Source organism: Panthera onca, chromosome X (genome assembly GCF_046562875.1).
Source record: "Panthera onca isolate mPanOnc1 chromosome X, mPanOnc1 haplotype 2, whole genome shotgun sequence".
Classification (NCBI taxonomy): Eukaryota; Metazoa; Chordata; class Mammalia; order Carnivora; family Felidae; genus Panthera; species Panthera onca.
The window spans coordinates 3435407-3456516 of record NC_138357.1 but is presented as its reverse complement, the minus strand read 5'-3'; the positions used below and the strand labels follow the sequence as shown (position 1 = coordinate 3456516).

General features: G+C 36.8%; 1 protein-coding gene across 1 annotated transcript in view; it reads right to left on the bottom strand.

Annotated features, from left to right (window-relative positions):
- GABRA3 (gamma-aminobutyric acid type A receptor subunit alpha3) overlaps positions 1-21110 on the bottom strand; it is a 335334-nt gene that overhangs the window by 47741 nt on the left and 266483 nt on the right. The window contains exon 6 of the mRNA XM_081793915.1: positions 5765-5847. Within this exon, the coding sequence (XP_081650041.1) occupies positions 5765-5847 (83 nt within the window). The remainder of the gene's footprint in view (positions 1-5764; positions 5848-21110) is intronic.

Genomic DNA, 21110 nt, shown 5'->3' with positions numbered 1-21110 from the left:
AGTATAAATGTTAGATCTAGTCAGTTTATAATTTTGTTCAAGTCTTTTACTTCTATGTTGATGTTTTCTCTAGTGATCTGTTGAAAGTGGAGTAGTGAAATCTTTAGCTATTACTATTATCTATTTCTCCTTTCAATTCTTTCAGTTTTGCTTCATGTATTTTGGGGTTCTGTGGTTAAATACATATATCTTTACAAACATTATATCTTCCTGATGGATTGACCCTTCTATTATTTCAAAATCTTCAAGGCTTCTACAGAATGTGGAAGAAATGGATGGCAATAGGAATCCCTGATTTTACTGAGAATAAGTACTTCTCTTGAATAATACTCCTCATATTGGCTGTGAACCTTTGGAGAGAGTTTGGAGAAAGTTTATTTTGAAAAATTTTTACAATGTTCTCATTGGTTTTATGGAAGAGATTTTCAGAAGACCTTACTCTACCGTTCCAGAATTGTTCCTCATTAGAGATATTTTTCCCATTGTATTTTTTTCCATTATTTAAATTCCAGTATAGTTAACATAGAGTGTTACATTAGTTTCAGGTGTACAATATAGTGATTCAGTAATTCCATACATCACCCGGTACTCATCACAAATGCGAAATTTCCACATATCAGTACAGGAGTATATGTTGATCTTATCAGTTGATTTTGCTTATTGTATATATATATATATGTTTGTGGCCCTGTATTCTGGTAATGGTGAGTCTTTCTTACAAATTATATGTTAATAAGTCTATATTATATGCATAGCATAAAATATACAAACTCTGTGAGTGTGATTTCAAGAATAAGTTTGAGAAGCAAAGTAAACCCTTAAACTGGTAATTTTGACTTTTGATCCTGTGTAGTGCTGCTTGCCTTGCTAAGAAATAAAGAAAATCTTGTTATTCAAACAGTATATAATAAGATTTGCTGGTATTTTCCAGGTTTTGAGTATCTTTTATACACTACTGGTCTTTGCTACTACTTCTAAACTTACAATTTCTTATTTATTAAAAAGAAAGTTGGATATTCATTGGACTAAGGAACATAAAGAAGGTTGGAAATATTTTATGAATAACATTTAATGTGTAAGATTTTTAGGAATTCCAACTCCTATTCCTGAATCCCATAGTTTAATATGTTAGAAGTTTGGGTATATTATCAATAGCAATGTTTGATAAAATATTAAGGACTTCTTAATTTTTTTACTGTTTATTCATTTTTTGAGAGACAGATGGAGAAAGAGTGTGAGTTGAGGGGCAGAGAAAAAGACACAGAATTCAAAGCAGGCTCCAGCTCTGAACTGTTAGCACAGAGCCCAAGCAGGGCTTGAACCCACAAAAACTGGGAGATCATGACCTGAGCTGAAGATGGAGGCCCAACCAACTGAGCCACCCAGGCGCCCCATATATTAAGGACTTCTAATACCACAGATTAATTCTGCCTGATATTGTATATGATATAAATGGAATCGTGCACTATAATCCATTTATGTGTCCGGCTTTTGCTCAGAATTAAATCTATAACCTCGTCCATGTTGTTGAGTGTAACATATCTGTCATTGTACAGTATTTTATTGTGTGAATATATCATAGATTTTGTATCTGTTCTGATAGATATTAGAGTAGTTTTCAGTTTGGAGCAACTAAAATAGCTCTTCTATGAACACTCATTGTATGCTTTTTGGTAGATATAAATACTGATTTATGTTTAAAAATATACTCAGGACTAGAAATGCCAGGTTCTATGATATGTATATGTTTAGTACTAGTAGAAACCACCAATTTCCCAAAACTTTTGTACAAATTTACATTCCTCTTAGTGCATGAGAGTATAGTTGTGTTCCATATCCTCACCAACATTTGGGATTAAGGAAGAAAAGTTGGAATTCCTAAAAATTTTATACACTATATGTTATTCATAAAACATTTACAACCTTTTTTTCATTTTAGTTATTCTAGTGGGTGTAGAATGGTATCCTCTGGATTTTAATTTGTATTTCCCTGATGACTAATATAGTGGATCATTTTATATGTGTGTGTGTGATTGGGAAAGTGTTCTACAAGGTGCCTATTCAACACTTTTTTTTTTCTATTGAGGTTTCTGACTACAAAACAGATGAACATAATGGAGGAGAAACAAAAATAATATAAAAACACGAGGGGACAAAACAGAAGAGACTCATAAATGTGGAGAACAAACTGAGGGTTACTGGAGGGGTTGTGGGAGGGGGGATGGGCTAAATGGGTAAGGGGCACTAAGGAATCTACTCCTGAAATCATTGTTGCACTATACGCTAATTTGGATGTAAATTAAAAAAAAAAAAAAGAATAAAACAAGTTAAAAAATAAAAAAATAATTATGGATTTGAGTCATTTGTCATTGTATATGCAATACACATATTTTCTTTCACCTTGTGACTGGCCTTTTTACCATTGTCTTTTGATAGACAGAATGTATTAATTTTTAATATATTCTAATTCATCCTCTTTTACCTTTGTGATCAGCGATATTTTGTGTCCCATTTAAGTAATCTCTACTTCTTCAAAGATCATGAAAATATTCTCTTATATTTTCTTCTAAAAAAATTATTGTTTTACCTTTCACCTTTTCACATTATATCTACAATCCATCTGAAATTTATTTTTGTGCATGATGAGAGATAAAAGTCAAGATTTCTTTCTCTCTCTTTCCTTCCTTCCCTCCCTATCAGCCTCCCTTTCCTTCTCCCTTTCTGCTTTTGGACTTCTGTCATGTCCCATTAGTCTATTTGTCTATCATTCCAATAATAATACCTACAGCTTTAAAATATACAGGTAGTTTTAAAATTTTAAAATAAGTCTTGATATCTGGTATTAGATTTGATTTGATTGTAAGTTCTCTAGCTTTATTCTTCTTCTTCAAGATTGCCTAGATATTTTTTACACTTTTTCATTTCTATATAAATTTTAGAATCAGTGTTTTCTTTGTATTTGTCCTCCTTAGTGCTTACCAACTTCTTGAATGTTTAGATTGATAACTTTAAAAATGTTTGGCCTGAACATAATTATTGCTTTTGCTCCTTTCTCTCCATTTTTCTTCCACAAAATTACACATTACAATGTATTTTACTGTGTCCCATATTTCTTACTCTTTTCTGTATTTTTGTGTCCCTGTGCTTCAGTTTTGCTATTTTCTGTTTATCCATTTTTAAATTCTCCAATCCTGTCTTCTGCTTGTTAAATCTATACATTGAATTCTGAATTTTGCATATGTACTTTTCCATAAGTAATTTCTAATTTGTTCTTCTTTATAGATTCCAATTTTCTGCTGAAATTCTGTTTTATCTATCTCTTATATTCATCTTTTCTCCTTTTCCTCGAACATATTAACCATAGTTTTTGTTTTTTAGCATAGTTTTTAAAAGTCCTTGTCTACAAACTCTGATATCTGGGTCACCTGTTGACCTATTCTATATTCCCCCTCCCCCTTTATTTATTTTTTGTTTTGTTTTAAAATCTTGGTTTTAGGTCATATAGTCCTGTCTATTGGTGTGCCTAATGATTTTTTTTATTGAATTCCAGACACTATATAATAAAATTGTTTAGTTTTCAGATGATGTTGACTTATACCAGAGAGGCTTCATTTTTTCCTTTGCTAAGCAGATAGTTTAGGATAAATATTACCTTAATCCTATAAGAGACTGAGTTGGGTTATAGTTTTGGTTAAACTTGATGTATGTCCCTGCTGTTCCCTTGTAACTAGGACATAGCTTCTCTGGGGTTGTAAACTGATAGCCTAGCATGCTTTCTTTTTTATAGCATTGGGAGACTATAGGAAAGCCAGCTTTACATTTCAGAGGTTTTCATATTTTTATTTGGCCTTATGATTTATGCATATTCAAAATTCAGCAATTGTATTGACAGGGACATTGGCCAAGAATTTGAGATCTTCTAGATCTCTATTTTTATCACTTTAGCTCTGTGTGCCAATTAAACAATTGCTTTTTTTTCCCTATCATCTAGCATCAGCCCTATGCCTAGGGCCAAACTTGAATTCTAAGCTTCAATCAATGGCTAGAATAGACAGGTACCATAAAGAATGAATAAGCTGCAGGTCACAAATTCATTTATGAGAGGTTCTACCTTTTCTCCAGAATTTTTGTCTTTCAATCCTCATTGCTTCTACAGTTCTAGGTTTCTAGTTATTCATGAGCCATTATTATTTATCATCTGAATTATTGCAATAAACTTTTAACTGGATTTCCTTCTTCTATCCTTCCCAACTTATATTTTAACAGAGTATACACAATTATTAAAACATGTCAGATAATATAATCATTTTGTTCAAAATATCCCAATCACTCTTCATTTTCTCTCAGTAAAATTCAATGCCCTTTAATGTCCTAAAAGACTCTAGATGATCTGTCTTCTTCTTTGACCTCATACTTTCCTAGTGCTTTCCCCTTTACTGTGTCTATATACTATACTGAACACTTCAATCTTCCTTGAGGAAGTCAGATACTTTTCTGACTCAGCGTCTTATCCCTGGTTGTTCTCTCTACCTAGAGCACAGTTTCCTCTAATATCTGCACTGTTAATGCTTTTACCTTCTTAAAATCTGTGCTCACTTTTTCAAAGAGGCCTATGCTGAATCCCTACTTTAAATTTCAGTGGCAACACCTATCTTCCACTTAGACATGACTGATTCCCCTTATTCTGCAAAAATTTAAGGTCTTCCCATGGTTATTTTCAATTTACAACATAATTTATACTTTACTTTTTAATCCATTGTTTATTTTATCTTCCACCATCACTCTCTCTTCTATAATATAAGCTCCAAAAAGACAGGGTCTTTGCTTTATTCATGGATGTTTTCCAAACTCTTACAATAGAGCCTGGCACAAAAGAGACAATCTATAAGTATTTGACAATGGTTGAAAAAATATGTCACATGTAATTACTTGGGTCTTCTCAAATGCTCTTTCTACTTTAAAATACAGAGTTAAATTTAATTTAGATACAATAAACACAGACCTTGATATATTGCTCAGATGACTCCCTATATGAAACTTACTCTGAAATTCTTAGAATTACACTCACTCAAATTCTATTCAATTTTAATTTTTCTAATTTATTTAAAAATGGGCTATGTATCTACTCATTTCTCTGTCAGATTTGCAGTTACTGGTAAAGGCAATACTCTGTAAAAATGAGAAAATCTCCAGATTTTCTTTCTCTCTACCATTTACTGTAGAGAATTAGATAGAACTATATAAGATGCAGGTAGGAAAGGCATTTCAAAAATATAAACACATTTCCTTTTGGATATCATGTCCTTAGGAAGTGGCTACTCTAATTTTGTTTGTTTGTTTATTATTCATTCTCAAGTATGTATTTAAATTCCAGTTAGTTTATATTCAGTGTAACATTAGTTTCAGGTGTACAATATAATGATTTATCACTTACATACATCACTCAGTGCCCATCACAATATATTAGCTCTGTCTTGCTCTATCTTCTGGACAATTTAGGAAACAGATGTTAATGTTTCAATCTAATGATAGAAATGAATCTGAAATAGTGAGATAATATTTGCTATCTAGAAAGAAAACTCTATTAAAAGCTAAGTCTCCTCCTCCTGATTAGTTAGTACTATTGAACACCACTCCCTTTCCTCATTCCCATACCGGCCTGGGTTAAAGGTTTCAGCTTTAGAAACTACTAGGGGACAGAATAGGAAATACTCAGTTTCCTTTCAGAAGAACAGGTAAACAGAAACTGAAAAACAATACGTACAGCTTCCAAACTTCAGTGGGCAGGCATGTACATCCATAGGAAAATCTTCCAAATGCATGGGGCACTCAGCATGAATTGTTAATCTAACAAAAAGGAGAAAAGAAAATTAGATTAAGCAAAAATGAACAGTATTAAACACAGAGCTGAGTTCCCACTCACCAGCAATGGGGTGCCCCTAAGAATAATGGGATTTCATTTATTTAGGTTCACTGAGATCGAAGTCTTTATGAACACAAGGGATGAATTAATTGAACCAAACAGCAACTCAAAGCAGCATTCAGTATTCAGATTTTTAAATCAGATTTGAATCCCACCTTACCACCTTTAGAAAAACACATATAACTTATCTGCCTTAGCTGAGTTCCCTCAGCCAACCCTCCCTCTCAAAGAAGGCTTAAAACACCAGATTCTGACTTATGCACTCTTTGATAGCAGTTTAATTATTTATTAAATAATTCTTATCAGCAGGCTATAGAGTGAGTTAACCAATGTAAAGACTACACTGGGAAGGAGAGATGAATATCTTTATCTTGATAACGAACAGGTACAAAAGATGTCTCTGCTGCTCACAGCAACTGCTATAGCTTTGTTGATGGAGATGCCTCTTGGAGAACATATACTGCATGTGCTTGTGCACACACACATGTGCACACACAAGCATGCACACACACATAACTGGTCAGGAAAACAAAATATGAAGGTAATGGAGGACACCAAAAACCTCAGAGGTTAAGTCTAAAGACCTCATGCTTTTTTTTTTTTACATTTTTTAATGTTTATTTTTGAGAGACAGAGCATAGGTGGGGAGGGGCAGACAGAGAGAGGGAGACACAGAATCTGAAGCAGGCTCCAGACTCTGAGCTGTTGGCACAGAGCCCAACATGGGGCTCGACTTACAAGCCGTGAGATCATGACCTGAGCCGAGATCATGACCTGAGCTGAGATCATCACCTGAGCCAAACTCAGATGCTTAACCGACTGAGCCAACCAGCTGCCCCATAAAGACCTCATGTTTCTTAATAGGAACATGTGAAAGACACTGCATGGATTCCTCAATGAAAATCTGAATGGGGTATGATTTGCAATGCCCACATATTCATTCTCCTGCATTATTCTGCATAAATAATCTAAGATTTCTCCTCTGATTTCTTGCCAATAAACTAGGCAATCTAGAAGTGGACAAATTCTTAGAAACTCACACACTATCAAAGCTGAATCAGGAGAAATAGAAAATTTGAACAGGACCATAGCCAGCAAAGAAATTAAATCAGTAATAAAAAATCTCCCAACAATTAAGAATCCTGGACCAGATGGCTTCCCAGGGGAATTCTACCAGACATCTAAAGAGTTAATGCCTTTTCTTCTCAAATTGTTCTAAAAACCAGAAATAGAAGGAAAACTTCCAAACTCATTCTATGAAACCAGCATTACCTTGATTCCAAAACCAGACAAAGACCCCATGTAAAAGGAAAACTAAAGGCCAATATCCCTAATGAACATGGATATAAAAATTCTCAATAAAATACTAGAAAATCAGATTCAGGGTTGGAGGGAAGATGGCGGTGTAGAAGGACGCTGGGCTCACCGCGCGTCCTGCTGATCACTTAGATTCCACCTACACCTGCCTAAAGAACCCAGAAAACCGCCAGAGGATTAGCAGAACAGAGTCTCCAGAGCCAAGCACAGACGAGAGGCCCATGGAAGACGGTAGGAAGGGCGGCGAGGCGGTGCGCGCTCCACGGACTGGCGGGAGGGAGCCGGGGCGGAGGGGCGGCTCGCCAGCCAAGCAGAGCCCCCGAGTCTGGCTGGCAAAAGCGGAGGGGCCTGACGGACTGTGTTCCCACAGCAAGCGCAACTTAGCGTTTGGGAGGTCATAAGTTAACAGCTCTGCTCAGAAAGCGGGAAGGCTGGAGGACAAAGGGAGGGAGAGCTGCTGAGCCCCCTGATGGCAGAGCTCAGCTTGGCGGGGAACAAAGGCACTTGCCAGCGCCATCTCCCCCGCCCATCCCCCAGCCAAAATCCCAAAGAGAACCAGTTCCTGCCAGGGAACTTGCTCGCTCCACGCAAACACCCAAATCTGTGCTTCTGCGGAGCCAAACCTCCGGCAGCGGATCTGACTCCCTCCCGCTGCCACAGGGCCCCTCCTGAAGTGGATCACCTAAGGAGAAGTGAGCTAAGCCTGCCCCTCCTGCCCCCGTGCACCTTGCCTACCCACCCCAGCTAATACGCCAGGTCCCCAGCACCACAAGCCTGGCAGTGTGCAAGTAGCCCAGATGGACCATGTCAACCCACAGGGAATCCCGCCCCTAGGAGAGGGGAAGAGAAGGCACACACCAGTCTGACTGTGGCCCCAGCGGTGGGCTGGGGGCAGACATCAGGTCGCACTGCGGCCCCGCCCACCAACTCCAGTTATACACCACAGCACAGGGGAAGGGCCCTGCAGATCCTCACCACTCCAGGGACTATCCAAAATGACCAAACGGAAGAATTCCCCTCAGAAGAATCTCCAGGAAATAACAACAGCTAATGAACTGATCAAAAAGGATTTAAATAACATAACAGAAAGTGAATTTAGAATAATACTCATAAAATTAATCGCTGGGCTTGAAAACAGTATAGAGGACAGCAGAGAATCTCTTGCTACAGAGATCAAGGGACTAAGGAACAGTCACGAGGAGCTGAAAAGCGCTTTAAATGAAATGCAAAACAAAATGGAAACGACGACAGCTCGGATTGAAGAGGCAGAGGAGAGAATAGGTGAACTAGAAGATAAAGTTATGGAAAAAGAGGAAGCTGAGAGAAAGAGAGATAAAAAAATCCAGGAGTATGAGGGGAAAATTAGAGAACTAAGTGATACACTAAAAAGAAATAATATACGCATAATTGGTATCCCAGAGGAGGAAGAGAGAGGGAAAGGTGCTGAAGGGGTACTTGAAGAAATTATAGCTGAGAACTTCCCTGAACTGGGGAAGGAAAAAGGCATTGAAATCCAAGAGGCACAGAGAACTCCCTTTAGACGTAACTTGAATCGATCTTCTGCACGACATATCATAGTGAAACTGGCAAAATACAAGGATAAAGAGAAAATTCTGAAAGCAGCAAGGGATAAACGTGCCCTCACATATAAAGGGAGACCTATAAGACTCGTGACTGATCTCTCCTTTGAAACTTGGCAGGCCAGAAAGGCTTGGCACGATATCTTCAGTGTGCTAAACAGAAAAAATATGCAGCCGAGAATCCTTTATCCAGCAAGTCTGTCATTTAGAATAGAAGGAGAGATAAAGGTCTTCCCAAACAAACAAAAACTGAAGGAATTTGTCACTACTAAACCAGCCCTACAAGAGATCCTAAGGGGGATCCTGTGAGACAAAGTACCAGAGACATCACTACAAGCATAAAACATATAGACATCACAATGACTCTAAACCCGTATCTTTCTATAATAACACTGAATGTAAATGGATTAAATGCGCCAACCAAAAGACATAGGGTATCAGAATGGATAAAAAACAAGACCCATCTATTTGCTGTCTACAAGAGACTCATTTTAGACCTGAGGACACCTTTAGATTGAGAGTGAGGGGATGGAGAACTATTTATCATGCTACTGGAAGCCAAAAGAAAGCTGGAGTAGCCATACTTATATCAGACAAACTAGACTTTAAATTAAAGGCTGTAACAAGAGATGAAGAAGGGCATTATATAATAATTACAGGGTCTATCCATCAGGAAGAGCTAACAATTATAAATGTCTATGCGCCGAATACAGGAGCCCCCAGATATATAAAACAATTACTCATAAACATAAGCAACCTTATTGATAAGAATGTGGCCATTGCAGGAGACTTTAACACACCACTTACAGAAATGGATAGATCATCTAGACACACAGTCAATAAAGAAACAAGGGCCCTGAATGATACATTGGATCAGATGGACTTGACAGATATATTTAGAACTCTGCATCCCAAAGCAACAGAATATACTTTCTTCTCGAGTGCACATGGAACATTCTCCAAGATAGATCACATACTGGGTCACAAAACAGCCCTTCATAAGTTTACAAGAATTGAAATTATACCATGCATACTTTCAGACCACAATGCTATGAAGCTTGAAATCAACCACAGGAAAAAGTCTGGAAAACCTCCAAAAGCATGGAGGTTAAAGAACACCCTACTAAAGAATGAGTGGGTCAAGCACGCAATTAGAGAAGAAATTAAAACATATATGGAAACAAACGAAAATGAAAATACAACAATCCAAACGCTTTGGGACGCAGCGAAGGCAGTCCTGAGAGGAAAATACATTGCAATCCAGGCCTATCTCAAGAAACAAGAAAAATCCCAAATACAGAATCTAACAGCACACCTAAAGGAAATAGAAGCAGAACAGCAAAGGCAGCCTAAACCCAGCAGAAGAAGAGAAATAATAAAGATCAGAGCAGAAATAAACAATATAGAATCTAAAAAACCTGTAGAGCAGATCAACGAAACTAAGAGTTGGTTTTTTGAAAAAATAAACAAAATTGACAAACCTCTAGCCAGGCTTCTCAAAAAGAAAAGGGAGAGGACCCAAATAGATAAAATCATGAATGAAAAGGAATTATTACAACCAATCCCTCAGAGATACAAACAATTATCAGGGAATACTATGAAAAATTATATGCCAACAAATTGGACAACCTGGAAGAAATGGACAAATTTCTAAACACCCACACTCTTCCAAAACTCAATCAGGAGGAAACAGAAAGCTTGAACAGACCCATAACCAGCGAAGAAATTGAATTGGTTATCAAAAATCTCCCAACAAATAAGAGTCCAGGACCAGATGGCTTCCCAGGGGAGTTCTATCAGACGTTTAAAGCAGAGATCATACCTATCCTTCTCAAGCTATTCCAAGAAATAGAAAGGGAAGGAAAACTTCCAGACTCATTCTATGAAGCCAGTATTACTTTGATTCCTAAACCAGACAGAGACCCAGTAAAAAAAGAGAACTACAGGCCAATATCCCTGATGAATATGGATGCAAAAATTCTCAATAAGATACTAGCAAATCGAATTCAACAGCATATAAAAAGAATTATTCACCATGATCAAGTGGGATTCATTCCTGGGATGCAGGGCGGGTTCAACATTCGCAAATCGATCAACGTGATACATCACATTAACAAAAAAAAAGAGAAGAACCATATGATCCTGTCAATCGATGCAGAAAAGGCCTTTGACAAAATCCAGCACCCTTTCTTAATAAAAACCCTTGAGAAAGTCGGGATAGAAGGAACATACTTAAAGATCATAAAAGCCATTTATGAAAAGCCCACAGCTAACATCATCCTCAACGGGGAAAAACTGAGAGCTTTTTCCCTGAGATCAGGAACACGACAGGGATGCCCACTCTCACCGCTGTTGTTTAACATAGTGCTGGAAGTTCTAGCATCAGCAATCAGACAACAAAAGGAAATCAAAGGCATCAAAATTGGCAAAGATGAATCAAGCTTTCGCTTTTTGCAGATGACATGATATTATACATGGAAAATCCGATAGACTCCACCAAAAGTCTGCTAGAATGGATACATGAATTCAGCAAAGTTGCAGGATACAAAATCAATGTACAGAAATCAGTTGCATTCTTATACACTAACAATGAAGCAACAGAAAGACAAATAAAGAAACTGATCCCATTCACAATTGCACCAAGAAGCATAAAATACCTAGGAATAAATCTAACCAAAGATGTAAAAGATCTGTATGCTGAAAACTATAGAAAGCTTATGCAGGTAATTGAAGAAGATATAAAGAAATGGAAAGACATTCCCTGCTCATGGATTGGAAGAATAAATATTGTCAAAATGTTAATACTACCCAAAGCTATCTACACATTCAATGCAATCCCAATCAAAATTGCACCAGCATTCTTCTCGAAACTAGAACAAGCCATCCTAAAATTCATATGGAACCACAAAAGGCCCCAAATAGCCAAAGTAATTCTGAAGAATAAGACCAAAGCAGGAGGCATCACAATCCCAGACTTTAGCCTCTACTACAAAGCTGTCATCATCAAGACAGCATTGTAATGGCATAAAAACAGACACATAGACCAATGGAATAGAATAGAAACCCCAAAACTAGACCCACAAACGTATGGCCAACTCATCTTTGACAAAGCAGGAAAGAATATCCAATAGAAAAAAGACCGTCTCTTTAACAAATGGTGCTGGGAGAACTGGACAGCAACATGCAGAAGGTTGAAACTAGACCACTTTCTCACACCATTCACAAAAATAAACTCAAAATGGATAAAGGACCTGAATGTGAGACAGGAAACCATCAATACCTTAGAGGAGAAAGCAGGAAAAGACCTCTCTGACCTCAGCCGTAGCAATCTCTTACTCGGCACATCCCCAAAGGCAAGGGAATTAAAAGCAAAAGTGAATTACTGGGACCTTATGAAGATAAAAAGGTTCTGCACAGCAAAGGAAACAACCAAAAAAACTAAAAGGCAACCAACGGAATGGGAAAAGATATTTGCAAATGACATATCGGACAAAGGGCTAGTATCCAAAATCTATAAAGAGCTCACCAAGCTCCACACCCAAAAAACAAATAACCCAGTGAAGAAATGTGCAGAAAACATGAATAGACACTTCTCTAAAGAAGACATCCGGATGGCCAACAGGCACATGAAAAGATGTTCAACATCGCTCCTTATCAGGGAAATACAAATCCAAACCACACTCAGATATTACCTCATGCCAGTCAGAGTGGCCAAAATGAACAAATCAGGAGACTATAGATGCTGGAGAGGATGTGGAGAAACGGGAACCCTCTTGCACTGTTGGTGGGAATGCAAATTGGTGCAGCCGCTCTGGAAAGCAGAGTGGAGGTTCCTCAGAAAATTAAAAATAGACCTACCCTATGACCCAGCAAGAGCACTGCTAGGAATTTATCCAAGGGATACCGGAGTACTGATGCATAGGGGCACTTGTACCCCAATGTTTATAGCAGCACTCTCAACAATAGCCAAATTATGGAAAGAACCTAAATGTCCATCAACTGATGAATGGATAAAGAAATTGTGGTTTATATACACAATGGAATACTACATGGCAAGGAGAAAAAATGAAATATGGCCTTTTGTAGCAACGTGGATGGAACTGGAGAGTGTGATGCTAAGTGAAATAAGCCATACAGAGAAAGAGAGATACCATATGGTTTCACTCTTATGTGGATCCTGAGAAACGTAACAGAAACCCATGGGGGAGGGGAAGGAAAAAAAAAAAAAGAGGTTAGAGTGGGAGAGAGCCAAAGCATAAGAGACTGTTAAAAACTGAGAACAAACTGAGGGTTGATGGGGGGTGGGAGGGAGGGCAGGGTGGGTGATGGGTATTGAGGAGGGCACCTTTTGGGATGAGCACTGGGTGTTGTATGGAAACCAATTTGACAGTAATTTCATATATTAAAAAATAAAAAATAAAAAAAATAAAAATAAAAAAGAAAATCAGATTCAACAGTACATTAAAAGAATTATTCACCATAATCAAGTGGGATTTATTTGTGGGCTGCAGGGCTGGTTCAGTATTCACAAACCAATCAATGTGGCACACCACATTAATAAAAGAAAGGATAAAAACCATATGATCCTCTCAATAGATGCATAAAAAGCATTTGATAAAATATAGCATTTTCTTGATAAAAACTCTCAAGAAATTAGGGATGGAATGAACATTCCTCAACATCATAAAGGCCATATATGAAAGACCCACAGCTACTATTCTCAATGGGGAAAAACTGAGAGATTTCCCCCTAAAGTCAGGAACATGACAAAGGATGTTTGTCACTCACACACTCACTACTGTTGTTCAACATAGTACTGGAAGTCCTAGCCTCAGCAATCAGAAAACAAAAAGAAATAAAAGGCATATGAATTGGCAAAGAAATCAAACTTTCACTCTTTGCAGATTATATGATACTCTTCATGGAAAACCCGAAAGGCTCTTTTTTTTAAGTTTATGTATTTATTTTGAGAGAAAGAGCATGTGTCAGCAAGGGAGGGGTGTAGAGAGAGGTAGAGAGAATCCCAAGCAGGCTTTCCACTACCAGCATGGAGCCTGATGTGGGCTTAAACTCACAAACCATAAGATCATGACCCAAACCGAAGTTGGATGCTCAACCAACTTGAGCCACCCAAGGACCCCTGAAAGACTCTTTACAGAATTTTGAGCCTTAACTTTCCTTGGCCTAGGTAGTAGCCTTCCAGGTAGAAATGAGACTTGCAAAGCATAAAGTCAGAATTCTTTGGAGCCTAGCTTTGATGAGTTATTTCTAGCTAATCTGTGTGTTTCCTGGTTATACTGGATTCAATCTATGCCATCCTTTTAGAGTTCTAGGTGACCAACTGGCCAGCATTTCCAATCCTAATTGTTAAACCTGATGAATATGTAACACTTCACAAATGTTCAGAGGAGCAGTACTAGATATTGCTTAAAGCAGGATAACTAAAACATGTTCATGTGTATGTTAGCAAGAATTCTAGACTAAAAGGTAAAAACCAAGTGTATACTCTTCAACAAGTACTTATCCATCTCTTATTTTTAGTTCTCCCAACAAAACAGTAAGAGGTTGAATCTAGATGGCAAGTATCCTTGAAGATCTAACTAATCCCTTTAATATTTACAAAATTTTTCATGTGTCTTGGACAAAGGCTTAATTTTCAAGTCAGGCTGCAATATTCCATCAATCCACTCTTTATTCTCAAGGCATAAAGGAGGTTTCATAATTCAAAGGATCTGACACACAGAAAAAAATTATTTCACTGAGAAACCTGTTTCTTGTGTTGGATACTTAAAATATTCCATGACGGTTTAAAAAAGAAAATTGTGTTCCTTCTTTCCACTTATATTAGTATTTCCAAGACACTGTCTTTTATGAGTAATTTCAAGGGGAAATTACTTTGTCTACCCAGCAGTCCTGAGGACATGGCAAATAAGACCACAACAAATAGATTATAAAAGCAAGATGCAAAGGGCATCTGATTTCTGATTAGGAGTGGAACTGATTTATAACATTTCTATCTTGCTTTCCATACACTTCTTGCACATCCTACCTAGGCACATAGCAGAGAGGGAGGAGAAAGCAGATGTTGGTGAGGGCAGAGTACTTCACAACCCAGATTATGTTGTGCTCCTTTCATTGGTTCTTAAACACATCCTAATGCTCTCTGACATCCCATGTCATACTGTGTTCCCTTCTTCCTTCTCTTTACTTTGCTACAACTTTCAAGACCTTTTCAAGATTTTCTGCAGCAGAAAGCACCCTGGCAATATCCAAGCTAATATACTAATCACTACAGTCTATGCCATAAAAATATCCATCCCCTCCAAAAGTTTCCTTCCATATTATTATTATTATTATTATTATTATTATTATTATTTTTGTGTGACTAGAACCCTTAACATAAGACCTGTCCACCTGGCAAATTTTTAAGTAAACAATACATTATTGTTTATTGAGAAAAGGACCTGAATAGACATTACTCCCAAGACATACAAATGGACACAGTTATGTCAAAAGGTGCTCCACATCACTAATCGTCAGAGAAATGTAAATGAAAACCACAATGAAATACCCCCTCACACCTGTTGGATAGGCTATTATCGAAAAAGACCAGAGACAACAAGTGTTGATGAGGATGTAGAGAAAAGGCAACCCTTGTGCACTGCTAGTGGAATGTAAATTGGTGCAGTCACTATGGAAAGCAGTATGATGAAGGTTCTTCAAAAAATTAAAAATACAATTACCATAAGATCAAGAAATCTCTCTTTTGGAAATATATATCCAAAGTTACTGAAATCAGGATTGCAAACAGATATCTTCACTCCCATGTTCATTACAGCATTATCCACAATAGCCTAGACATGGAAGCAATCTAAGTGTCCATCAACAAGTGATAAGAAAATGTATATACATACAATGGAATATTATTCAGCCTTAACAAAAGAAAGAAATCCTGCCATTTTGAACCACACTGATGAACCTAGAGGACATTATGCTAAGTGAAATAAACCAGACAGGGAAAGACAAATACTATATGATCTCACTCATACGTGGAATCTAAAATAGTTAAACTCATAGAAGCAGAGTAGAATGGTGGTGGGGAGGGAATGAGGAAATCTTAGTGAAAGGGTACTCAGGTTCAGTTTTTCAAGTTGAAGAAGTCCTAAAGATCTACTGTATAGCAAATAGTCTTTAGTCTTTCTTTTCAAGAAAGGTTAGAGACCCCTCAAAATGTGGCATTCAGATCATAGGGATTCAGTTCCACTCCAAGGTTTAGCTTGCTTTGATTCCTATGCAAAAATAAGACAGAAATTCCTGTAAGAGGAAGTCCAGGAAATGCCTTTCTTTGGGAGTGAAAGATACAGATAGAAAGGAAGCTCTTTTAGCCCTACACGTGTACATTCATATGTGCACACGCACACACACACACACAAAACCCTACATTACTGCCCTCATTTCACTGCTTTGCAGCATTCTGGCTCCCTTGTCCCTACCTTTTGCTGCCCAACAGTTGGTTTTTATTCCACCACAGTAAAAAGTTAAAGTTTTGTTACTTCCATGGCCTCCTAGCTAGTCTCTTTCCTATAACCTTTTGCCCTTACAGTATATTCTCTGCACGATAGCCTTCTAATGTTTCCTCATCTTATATAGACTAAAATCCAAAGTCCTTGCCATGGTTTATAGGGTCTTGTATGACCTTGTCTTCTTCTTTTTTTTAAGTTTATTTATGTATTTTGAGAGAGAGAGAGAGAGAGAGAGAGCGAGCGAACGCACACAGGAGGGACAGAAAGAGAGAGAGAGAGAGAGAGAGAGAGAGAGAATCCCAAGCAGGCTCTGCATTGTCAGTGCAAGGAGACTGATGTGGGGCTCGAACTCATGAACCCATGATATCATGACCTGAGCCAAAATTAAGAGTCAGATGCTTAACCAACTGAGCCACCCAGGTACCCCATATGACTTTGTCTTCTGTTTCTCTTCAGCTTATGTCCTACAATTTCCTCCCTTCTTCACTTTGTTCTAGTCACAATGGCTTCCTTGCTTCTTTCTCAACATGCCAGGCTCCCATACATCATGGTCTTTGCACTTGCTATACCCTCATACCTCTTTCAAGTCTTTGTTTAATTATCTTCTAAATGAGGCCCACCCTGACCTCCATTCAGTTTACTATTACACTGTGGTTAGTAAACCTTACCATGCTCTTTCTTTACCCATAACACCTAACATATAACATGCCATATAATTTATTTTTTCTATTTATCATCATTTTTTCTCCTTACTATAAGGTTATGGATTTTTGTCTTGTTTTCTCTTTCATGTGCTCCAGGAACCTAGCACATTACCTAGCACATTGTAGATATTCAATATATATCCATTGGTGAATTAATTAATGAATAAGTTTTCTCTCCTAAAAGCATATATTTCTATGGTGATCTTGTAGAGACGAGGTGTACACTGGTCAGACAGGGTTTAGGCATTTTTAGCATTCCTGGCAAAATAGCATTTTTTTTAATTTAAGAGAGAGAGAGACAGCTCACAAGAAAAGGAAAGGGGCAGAGGGAGAGAGAAAATCTTAATCAGGCTCCATGCTGAACATGGAGCCCGATGTGGGGCTTTATCCCACAACCCTGGGACAAGACCTGAGCTGAAATCAAGAGTTGGATGCTCAACTGACTGAGCCTCCCAGGCACCCCTGAATAGCATCTTAGTTTTATTCCTTAATAGCATAATATCTCAACTTATTATCTTAACTGGGCATATAGCCTCTTTCCTAGAATTTCAGAGCAGAAAGAGCCTTACTGAAAACATCCAGTGTTATCCCTTCAGATGTTTCACTTATGATGAAACAGAAGGGAAGGAAATTGCCCAAATCACCCAACAAGTCTTTCCTAGAGCTGACTAAAAGTTTCTGGATTCTTTGATGTAGTCATCAAATATTTTTTGATCACCTACTATGTGCCAGGTATTATTCTAAGCAATGTAAGTACATTAGTAAACATATCAAGAGTGCTGCCCTCTTAGAGCTTACATTTGAGTAGAGAGAAAACAAAAAAATATAAAGTATGTATAGATAGATAGATAAATACATACATACATACATACATAACTAGTATATTAAAACATAATATGCCTCAGGAAGAAATATAGTATGTGAATACATAGTATTGGGGAAGGATTGTAATTTTCAATAGGGTGTTCAGGGTATTTGAGCAATGATCTGAAGGAAATGAGAATGAGCCTTGTAGACAATAGAGGAAGAACATTCGAAATAGAGGGGGTAACAAATGCAAAGGCCTTGAGGTTGAAGTTTACCCAGTGTATTTAAGGAATAGCAACTAGACCATTGTGGCTATAGTGGATAGATGAAGAGGGAAGATTAATAAAAGATAAATTTAAAGAGGAAACTATGGGAAATGGACTATATAGTATAAGGCCCTCCTAAGATATTTTGGTTTTCACCTTAAATGAAATGTGGAAGTATTGCATGATTTTGAGTAGAATGGTGATTTGATCTAACATTTTAGGATTATTCTAGCAGCTCTGTAAAGAATAACTTGAAGGGAAACAGAAGAAAGATGAAATTCAGCACCCATTCATGATCCAAAACTCTCAAAAAGCTAGAAACAAAAGGGAATTTTCTCAATTGATAAAGAACATTTGTGAAAAATCTACATCTAGAACCATACTTTATGATGAAAGTCTATTTCTTCCTAAGATCATTTACAAGACAATGATGTCCACTCTTATTAAACATTTTCCCAAAGATTTTAACCAGTCTAAGAAGGAAAGCAATGGGAAGTGACTGCTAATTTCTTTGGAGGTTCTTTTTAAGAGCAACTAAAGTATTCTGAAATTATATATTAGTGATGGCTGCACAGCTCTGTAAATATACTGGAGAATATTTAGTTGTATACTTTAAAAGGGTAAATTATATGATATGTGAATCATATTTCAGTAAAGCTGTTTAAAAATTTAGGCAAGCAAAAAAAGTTAAAAACATAAAAAATGGAAAGCAAGAAGCAAGACTGTCTTTAATTGCAAACAGCAGGTTTTAGATATTCTATGTTTATAGATGTCCTAACATCATTAAGATTTTCTCCAAATTGATCAATAGATTCAACATATTCCTTATCAAAATCTCAAAAGCTTTTCTTTTTGTAAAAGTAGCAAACTGATCCTAAAAGTTACACAGGAATACAAAGGATCTAGAATAGGCAAAATGTATTTAAAAAGAAAATAACTGTGAATACTTTCACTTCCCAATTGCAAACCATACCAATAAGCTACAGTAATCAATGCAGCATGGGTTTGGTCTAAAGACAGACAATATAGATCAAAGGAAAAGAATAGAAAGTGCAGAAATGAACTTGCACATTTGTGGTCAACTGACGTTGACCAAGGTCCAAGGCAATTCAATGCACAAAAAATAGCTTTTTTAATAAAAGGTGCCAGGAGAATTTGATATCTACGTGCAGAAAAAAATGAACATAGATTCTTATATCATAAGCAAAAATCAACTCCAATGGAACATAGAACAAAATTGAAGAGCTAAAGCTTCTAAAAAACTATAGTAGAAAATCTTTGTAAACTTGAGTCAAAGATTTCTTAGAACACTAAAATTAGAACTACCCTATGATCTAGCAATTGCACTATTGTTAGAATTACCCTATGGTCCAGCAATTGCACTATTAGGTATTTACCCAAAGGATACAAAAATACAGATTTGAAGGGGTACATGCACCCCAATGTTTATAGCAGCATTATCAACAATAAGCAAACCATGGAGAGAGCCCAAATGTCCATCAACTGACAAATGGATGAAGATGTGGTGTATGTATATATGTGTATATACATATATAGGTGTGTATATACACACACACACACACACACACACACACACATATATATGTGTATGTGTATGTGTATGTATATATGTGTATATACATATGTGTGTGTGTGTGTGTGTGTGTACACACACACACACACACACACACACACACACACACACTGGAATATTACTCAGCCACCAAAAAGAATGAAAATTTGCCATTTGTAATGACGTGGATAGAACTAGAGCTTATTATGGTAAGCGAAATAAGTTGGTCAGAGAAAGACAAATACCGTATGATTTCACTCATATGTGGAATTTAAGAAACAAAACAGATAAACATATAGGAAGTAGGGGGAAGAGAAGAGAGGGAAACAAACCACAAGAGACTCTTAATGATAGAGGACACATTGACAGTTAATGGAGGGAGGTGGGTTGAAGATGGGCTAGATGGGTGAAGAGTATTAAGGAGGGCACTTGTGATGGGCCCTGGGTGTTGTATGTAAATGACAAATGACTGAATTCTATTCCCAAAACCAATATTGCACTGTATGTTAACTAAAATTTAAATGAATGAATGAATGAATGAATGAATGAATAAATAAATAAATAAATAAATAAATAAATAAATAAATGTTTTAAAAATTGGGCACCTGGGTGGCTCAGTCAGTTAAGCACGCAACTTTGGCTCAGGTCATGATCTCACAGTTTGTGAGTTTGATCCCCATGTCGGGCTCTGTGCTGACAGCTCAGAGCCTAGAGCCTGCTTCAAATTCTGTGTCTCCCTCTCTCTCTCTGCCCTTCCCCAGCTTGTGTTCTGTCTCTGTCTCTCAAAAATAAATAAATGTAAAAAAATTATTTTTTAAATTAAAATTAAAAGTATGATAAAATGGACTTCATCAAAATTTAAACCTTTTTCTCTTATAAAGACACCATTAAGAAAATAAAAAGACAGCCATAAAGTGGGTGAATATATTTGTAAATCATATCTTGATAAATAACCTGTATTAAGAACATATAACTGACTCTTACAACTCAAAAATGAGAAGAAAACAGCCCAATTTGAAAATAAGAAATTTAAATATATATTTAATAAAAATATTGTGTCAATTAATAAGGACATAAAAAAATATTCAATATCATCTGTCATTAGGGGAATGCAAATAAAATCACAATGAGATATTGCTAAATGTGTATTAGAACGGCTAAAATAAAAAAGCCTGAAAATATCAAGTGTTTGCAATAATTTAGAAAAAATGGAACCTCATAAATCCCTGGTGGAAATGTATAACGCTAAAGAATTCTTTGGAAAACATTTTGGCAGTTTCTTAAAAAGTTAAACATATACTGTCTAGAAAAGTCTGTGGTTCCACTCTAATTCTCCATTATTGAATAGAAATGAAAATATGTGTCCACAGAAAGACCTGTTCATAGCAGAATTATTTATGAGAACCAAAAGGTAAAA